We start from the raw sequence: 8,442 nt of genomic DNA on the forward strand, positions 1-8,442 counted from the left end.
ATATACAAGTTATTTCTAGTAAACATTGTTAAAGAGCATACTATTCTTTACTCAATAGAAACAAGTCTGTGTAATCCCTCGTTCCGCCACCAGAAGCGTTCCATTATATCATCTGGACCTTTTATTTTATTTCAATTGTTTAATTTTGTATTTATTTTTATTAAAACAAAAAACATATTTATTTTTCGCAAAAGGTTCGAGGCAGATTTAGAATCATCACAGAAATGGAAGCGAACATTCTGTAAGACTCGATGGGAACATGAAATATGGCCACAACATGAAAGCGATAAATCAGCCGGAGGTGACACTGTAAAAGGGAAGTTCAGTGGGAAAAAAGTGAAATCAATAACTCAAAGTGTATCTAAAATGTCCTTCACCTGCCAACGTTCTGTTTTGGGGCAACAAGTACGGAACAGACGTTTGTACATCCCTGAACGGCTGTGATATCTGCAGAGTTACAACGTGCACCAAACCCATTTCTAAAGAGAATAAAGTGATTCATGTTAATATTGAACCGTCTGTAAAGTTAAGTGAAGCTTTTACTTTAAGCATGAGTTTATTGCCAAAAATCCACCTTATTTTGAATTGAGTCGATCAGAAAAATGATTAAGGATGATAAGAAATGGCAAATGTATAATTATGTTACAGACGATGGGAAAACACAGAATTCAGGACGGCGGCAAAAAAAAGAGGCAAAAAGCTGAGAAACGAGAGAAACTCTGAAGAAGAAACAATGTCAAAAAGATTCAGCGCTGACATTGAGTTTTTCTTTACGATATATGATAATACAAATAATCAGAATAATAATAATAATCATCATAATAATAATAATAATACATGTTCATGAAAAATGTCCTTGTTAATGAACTTTTTTTTATTTCCCTTTAGGCCGCAGTTATTTTATTACTTGGTTTACGGATTTTTAAATGAAATATATTGCACAGGCGGGCGGAATATAAATATAAATTTGATTTCAATTTCAGTCTCTCACTTCCGCAGGAGTTTGGCGAGAGTTTTTGCTTGACGCGCTCTTATCTTTTGACTTAATACCGCGTTTTACATTTAATTTAATGCTATTTTGCTTTGTTGGCGGTACTTTATAAAACAAAAATTATAATCATTTATTTTATTTATATTGTATAAATCAATAATCTAAGTGCGGCGGATCCGTAAACCAAGTAATAAAATAACTAAGGCCTTATTATACTTTTTAATCCTTTATTGATAAAATGTATTTATTTATAGTCTTTTTCTTCTTCTTCCAGTATGTCTTTTTATTTAATTTATTATGTTCATGGGAGAAAAAGAGAAAACAAAAATAAAAGAAAGTACAGACTCTGGTCACGTCAAAATGCACGAACGCAAACACGTTGTAATCCCGAGTTCAGCACTGGACAGTTTCCTTGTGTGACGTCATCATATTCAACAAGAAAGTAAAAGGATAAACCACAGAAACGGCCAAAAATACAAGTATCTCTGCTGAGTGAATATATATTTCAAACTCAACAGTCCCGTATGTGCCGTCTTAACTTCAAACATTGAACCCAGCGTTGTGCGTGTTTTGCAGGAGCTGTTCTGTAAGCAGAAGGGTTACCTGGAGGAGGAGCTGGACTACAGGAAGCAGGCCCTGGACCAGGCCTACATGGTGCGTTGAGTCACATAAAAAAAATCACTCCTTAAATGTCAAGTTTGTTCTTCGGGAACACGCTTTGACTTGCACAGATTTTAATTTTTTTGCTCTCCCGGGTGTGAAAGTACTCGAAGATACGTGCAAAAACATCGGTCGTTCTGCGGGAAAGCATGGACTCTAATAATTCACTCTTATCTCAACAGCAAATCCAGGAGCTGGAGGCAACGCTGTACAACGCGCTGCAGCAGGATAAGGTGAGACGTGTGTTTCTGTGGGAAAACACTGACTTGACAGTTCCACTCGCTCACTATCGACGGCACTTTAAATCTGGGACAAGCGTTTGTTATATTTACTTTGCTTTTTTGTGGTTTCGGCTTGTGCAGTTTAATAATTCATGGTATTTCCGTCTGATTTCAATCTTCATCCCTTATGTCTCTGGACTGTCGGAAAAACTGCAGAGAATTTTTAAACAACATGAAGTCCCTGTTTATTTTAAACCAGGAAACACTTTAAGACAAAAACTGGTTCACCCTAAGGACAAGTTGCAGACCCAAAAACAGAGCAATGTAGTTTATTCGATCCAATGCAGTGAAGAAAGTTGTAAAGAACGTTACATAGGTGAGACGAAACAGCCTCTACACAAGAGGCTTTATCAGCACAGAAGAAATACTAGTTCAGGACCTCAGAGCGCCGTGCATCTCCATCTTGAAGCCTCTAATCACTCGTTTGAAGACGGTGAGGTGAAGATTTTAAGCAGGAGAAACGATGGTTTGAAAGAGGAGTTAAAGAGGCTATTTTTGTTAAAAAAGAAAGACCTTCTTTAAACAGAAATGGAGGACTAAGATTCAATCTGCCTGTAGTCTATACTGGAATTTTGAACCCCTGGAGAGGTAGAGGTCCAGGACATTCGGATGCTAATCAGGTCCTCGGGGCGAGTGAGCCAAGGACACAAAAACAAAGGGGAGACTAATAGGCCAAAAAGGGCTGATAGCAAACAAGGCTAACTCGTTAGAAACAAAGAGGGTAAGTTTCTTGCTTTTTCTACAATCTTCATCAAAGGTACATTGTGCTGGTCTCTATGGGGATGGCATTGCCAGGAATGTTCCACAGTTAGCATTAAACATATCTAGTGTATGTTGCATTTATTCAGTAACCGGTGTCTTTTTTTGGTGGGGGGTTTTGTTTGTTTTTTTGACTCGAAAAAACATCCGTTCTGACTGTGAGCGCGATCGCCTCTCCGCAGACCTGACTCGTACCGCGGCCTGGTTTAATGCCAGACTATGGGACATTGTCAGCAAAGCAATAGCATCTCCATTCGGCAGAAGAAAATGAGTAAGAGTAGAGTAATTCAAAATCTATAACGTATATTAAGTATTTATTAGAGGTACATCTGGTTTATCATTTGAAGTAGAAGTAGGCTCTGGCACCAGCAGGAGGCCGGTCCATGTTTAGTCCTGACTCTGGCACCAGCAGGAGGCCGGTCCATGTTTAGTCCTGACTCTGGCACCAGCAGGAGGCCGGTCCATGTTTAGTCCTGACTCTGGCACCAGCAGGAGGCCGGTCCATGTTTAGTCCTGACTCTGGCACCAGCAGGAGGCCGGCCCATGTTTAGTCCTGACTCTGGCACCAGCAGGAGGCCGGTCCATGTTTAGTCCTGACTCTGGCACCAGCAGGAGGCCTGTCCATGTTTAGTCCTGACTCTGGCACCAGCAGGAGGCCGGTCCATGTTTAGTCCTGACTCTGGCACCAGCAGGAGGCTGGTCCATGTTTATTCCTGACTCTGGCACCAGCAGGAGGCCGGTCCATGTTTAGTCCTGACTCTGGCACCAGCAGGAGGCCGGTCCATGTTTAGTCCTGACTCTGGCACCAGCAGGAGGCCGGTCCATGTTTAGTCCTGACTCTGGCACCAGCAGGAGGCCGGTCCATGTTTAGTCCTGACTCTGGCACCAGCAGGAGGCCGGCCCATGTTTAGTCCTGACTCTGGCACCAGCAGGAGGCCGGTCCATGTTTAGTCCTGACTCTGGCACCAGCAGGAGGCCTGTCCATGTTTAGTCCTGACTCTGGCACCAGCAGGAGGCCGGTCCATGTTTAGTCCTGACTCTGGCACCAGCAGGAGGCCGGTCCATGTTTATTCCTGACTCTGGCACCAGCAGGAGGCCGGTCCATGTTTAGTCCTGACTCTGGCACCAGCAGGAGGCCGGTCCATGTTTAGTCCTGACTCTGGCACCAGCAGGAGGCCGGTCCATGTTTAGTCCTGACTCTGGCACCAGCAGGAGGCCGGTCCATGTTTAGTCCTGACTCTGGCACCAGCAGGAGGCCGGTCCATGTTTAGTCCTGACTCTGGCACCAGCAGGAGTCCGGTCCATGTTTAGTCCTGACTCTGGCACCAGCAGGAGGCCGGTCCATGTTTAGTCCTGACTCTGGCACCAGCAGGAGGCCGGTCCATGTTTAGTCCTGACTCTGGCACCAGCAGGAGGCCGGTCCATGTTTAGTCCTGACTCTGGCACCAGCAGGAGGCCGGTCCATGTTTAGTCCTGACTCTGGCACCAGCAGGAGGCCGGTCCATGTTTAGTCCTGACTCTGGCACCAGCAGGAGGCCGGTCCACACACTGATCTGTTGGATGCAGTGACAGAGTGAATCCACTGGTCCAGATTCACCTGCGACAGTGAAACATAGATCTGACTCGTCTGCATCATTGTGTGTGTGTGACACATTTTCACTGCGTGTCATGTGACCTAACGGCAGCATGTAGAGGTTGAACTTGCACCTCGCAGGTTGGTAATCAAGCAAAACATGAGGTATTTTCAAAGGATGAACAAAAATGGGTGCAAGGAACGCCAAATGTTCTGCGTCTGAGTAAGTCCAGAAATGAAAAACTTTACATCATTGAAACCAACCTTTTTAAAACCACTCAAATAATGATAATTGCTGCGCTTATTTAATCACGACCAATCATACGTGTTTTGCGATCTTTCAGGTGATCAAATACGGCGAGCCTTTGAACGAGCTGCAGAAGGACGAGCTGCGCACGGCCGTGGAGAAGCTGAGGCGGCAGATGCTGAGGAAGAGCCGAGAGTACGACTGTCAGATCCTGCAGGAGCGAATGGAGCTGCTGCACCAGGCGCACCAGGTACAAGACCAGAGCCCCCGTCGGGCCCTTCCTTTCAGTCGTCTATTCATTACGCCTTTTTTTTAAGCGCGACGCCGTTTTAAGTCACTTCTGTGTGTGTGACTGTTTGCAGAGAATCCGTGATCTCGAGGACAAGACGGAGATCCAGAGGAGGCAGATTAAAGACCTAGAGGAAAAGGTAACGACTGAAAAAGACCTTTGTTCCTTTATAAAATGATATGAAATGTATTTATATGATACGTTTTTCCTAATAATGATCAACAAAAGCCGTACATGGCCCATTTCAAGGACACATTATTAGTGTCCTTCATCAAAAACATTCCTGGAGTTGTGTTTCGGTTCATTCGTCCGGCTCATTTATGACGTCACAGTTAGAGATGTCGCGATATCACATTTTAGAGTTACGATTATTGTGAGGAAAAACATCGCAGTTTAAAGATTATTCGCGATGATTGAGACCGTGACCAAACAACGGTGAAATCGCTCATTTTCTTTCATTTTCGTGGTCTGATATTTATTAAATTGAACTTTCTGAAAGACGAATTAAAGTTAAATGTGACAAAAACAGCGACTCATTGAACTAAAATGCAGTTAAGATCAATATAGTTTGAATTTTGCTAAAAAGAAATTATACAAATGTTAGCACAGAATAGCACTTTTAGCAGGTTTATAATTTCACTTCCTGTTTGTAATTGATGACATCACGCTAGGAAATTACCCAGCAAACACTGGGCAACAACTCATCTAATGTCACTTTTTTTTTTATTTGACAAATAAAAATACATGAGAGCAACTTTAGTTTGTTGAATTCATGTTTAGAGAGTCAAATAAGTTGTTTCTTTGTGTAATTTCTGCATAAACATCGACTGGAACGTGAGTCTCTAGTGTGATGTCACTTCCTGTCATTTTGTACAGCTATAATTAATATGTACAGTATGTAACAGGTATTAATACACTAAGTGATGTCAAAATTACGAAATCATACAAACCTGTCGTACGCAGTCTTTTTTTTGCTCTTTTACATGTGAGCTCTGTAACATTTCAGTGCTCATCTCCATGGAAATGTTAAAGCTTTACCTGGAATGTACGGCATTACGCGGCGGTAGAAAGTAACGCAGTACAAAAGTAAAACTGCACAGGATTCTTCTTACTTTCACTTCACTGCATCTCGACTTTCTACTCAAGTACTTTTCAGGTAGCAATTCACATTTCTACATTTGACTCTTCGATACGTTTCAAAATCCGTGGGTGGGAAATACTTTCACTTTTTGCTCTAAAAGTACTTTTTTTTTTTTTTAGTACTTTTTGCTCCTGTATCTGTACTTTTACTGAAGTACTTCTACTGTATCTAAAAGTCAATGCCATACTGCGGTACATTCCAAACAAAGCAATACTATCTCCATGGAGACAAGCAGGTGGAAGGGGGAAAAAAATAAGTTTCATTGTGTATTTTTAAGAAATTACTTGCTCCGATTGATAGATATTTTCACTTTTACTTAGTGTTGTTGACCAAAAATAGTAGTAAAACTTCAGATTTCACCGTGTTTTTCCTGTGATACTTTCCTAGTTTGCGTGGTTACCGTTGCTAACAGTCTGAGCGTGGCACTAACTGTCTTCCTCTTCTCGCCTCCTCTTCTCGCATCCTCTTCCTTCTCCTCTTCCTCCTGCTCCTCCTCCTCCTCCTCTTCCTCCCGTTCTCCTCCTGTCGTTTCTTCTACAGTTTTTGTTTCTTTTCTTGTTCTTTTCTCTCGCTTTTATCCTTTGGCCTTGAAGTCGTTTGCCGTGGCAGAGGTGAGTTTCCGACACTCTCCTTTCCTTTTTTTTATGTTTCTAAATCGCTCACGTCTACATTGTGCCGTTGAAAATATAGGTTATTTTAGTTTCAAACCATTATTTCTGTTGAGACTTTTGAAAATGTAGAAAGATTTTGTGTGTTATTTCATGTTTCGTCCTTTGGATCACGTTCGCATCAAAGCGTTAAGTTTGTGGGACACTAAAGGTTCTCTTCTCTTAAAAAACATTGTGCTGCCCCCTACTGGAGGCATGAACAATTACAGAGAATAAAAGTCCTCATAACAGAATTTAAGTTTCTATATTTTGTGGACATATTTTTTTAATACACCACAAATTTAAAATGTCAGACAGAAAACTCTTCAATGAAGTGTATTTTGTGACACACGACGTGATTAAGCGCATACATTTAAATTAGCTTTAAATACATTTGACAAAACATTAACCGACTATTTTCATTTCATTTATTTTTTGAAGCATGTGCGTTTTTCCATTAAACTTCAAATTGTGTTTAGGCTGCGTTCACATGTGCACACCTCACATCAACACTGGGACTAAACACAGAACGAGTCCTAGACTGGAACAGGACCTAGATTAGAACAGGTCCTAGACTAGAACAGGGCCTAGACTGGAACAGGACCTAGACTAGAACAGGGCCTAGACTGGAACAGGACCTAGACTAGAACAGGTCCTAGACTAGAACAGGACCTAGACTAGAACAGGGCCTAGACTGGAACAGGACCTAGAATAGAACAGGTCCTAGACTGGAACAGGACCTAGACTAGAACTGGGCCTAGACTAGAACAGGTCCTAGACTAGAAAAGGGCCTAGACTAGAACAGGACCTAGACTAGAACAGGACCTAGACTAGAACAGGACCTAGACTAGAACTGGGCCTTGACTAGAACAGGACCTAGACTAGAAAAGGGCCTAGACTGGAACAGGGCCTAGACTAGAACTGGGCCTAGATTAGAACAGGACCTAGACTAGAACAGGGCCTGGACTAGAACAGGACCTAGACTAGAACAGGGCCTGGACTAGAACAGGACCTAGACTAGAACAGGGCCTAGACTAGAACAGGGCCTGGACTAGAACAGGACCTAGACTAGAACAGGACCTAGACTAGAACTGGGCCTAGACTAGAACAGGGCCTAGACTAGAACAGGCCCTAGACTAGAACTGGGCCTAGACTAGAACAGGACCTAGACTAGAACTGGGCCTAGACTAGAACAGGACCTAGACTAGAACTGGGCCTAGACTAGAACAGGGCCTAGACTAGAACTAAATAGTGAACGCAGCTTTGGTGGTTGGGTTTAGGGTCATTCCTTTTCACTAGGTGTATACATATATGGCAGTATATATGTATATATATATATATATATATATATATATATATATATATATATATTGCAGTGTATTGAGTATTTGACTGTCCTGTCTCTCTCTCTGTTTTAGGTCTGTCCAATCAGAGTCCTTGTTCTTGGCTGCAGTGATGTCGTCTCCAGAACACTCTGGATTATAATGTGTCACAAAGTGTTGCTGTTTTTGGTGCATGTCAAGTGCAAGTCTTTTGGTTCTTCTTTCACTCTTTATGGTTTGAGGATGGTTTTCTCAGGACACTGCCAGAACATGGACATCACACATCTGAGGAAACCTGCCAATCCAAACCTTACTCACAATAGGTTGTGTTCACGTTCTTTCATTTGGTGATGTGATCGTTTCAGATGCAGAGCAGGGGCCGTCTCTATGGGACATTTACAGCCACGTTATCAAATCTGATTATAAAATATTGTATCTTTCACCAACCCAAATGTAAGTTTAGACAGTTTCACATCACTGCTGTTCTAAAGCCGTGCAGGCGCCAAGAACCCATGCATATGATAACGACATG

At 42.3% G+C, this 8,442-nt stretch overlaps 1 protein-coding gene across 1 annotated transcript in view; it reads left to right on the top strand.

Annotated features, from left to right (window-relative positions):
• jakmip2 (janus kinase and microtubule interacting protein 2) overlaps nucleotides 1–8,177 on the top strand; it is a 62,545-nt gene extending 54,368 nt beyond the window's left edge. Inside the window, exons 19-24 of the mRNA XM_072445681.1 lie at nucleotides 1,568–1,645; nucleotides 1,834–1,884; nucleotides 4,609–4,761; nucleotides 4,874–4,939; nucleotides 6,482–6,552; nucleotides 8,007–8,177. Coding sequence (XP_072301782.1) covers nucleotides 1,568–1,645; nucleotides 1,834–1,884; nucleotides 4,609–4,761; nucleotides 4,874–4,939; nucleotides 6,482–6,532 — 399 coding nt within the window. The 3' untranslated portion in view covers nucleotides 6,533–6,552; nucleotides 8,007–8,177. The remainder of the gene's footprint in view (nucleotides 1–1,567; nucleotides 1,646–1,833; nucleotides 1,885–4,608; nucleotides 4,762–4,873; nucleotides 4,940–6,481; nucleotides 6,553–8,006) is intronic.
• The last annotated feature ends 265 nt before the right edge of the window (nucleotides 8,178–8,442 follow it).

This window comes from Eucyclogobius newberryi, unplaced genomic scaffold (assembly GCF_026437365.1).
Source record: "Eucyclogobius newberryi isolate DKJ021-1_F unplaced genomic scaffold, fEucNew1.0.hap1 SCAF_15, whole genome shotgun sequence".
NCBI classification, from domain to species: Eukaryota; Metazoa; Chordata; class Actinopteri; order Gobiiformes; family Gobiidae; genus Eucyclogobius; species Eucyclogobius newberryi.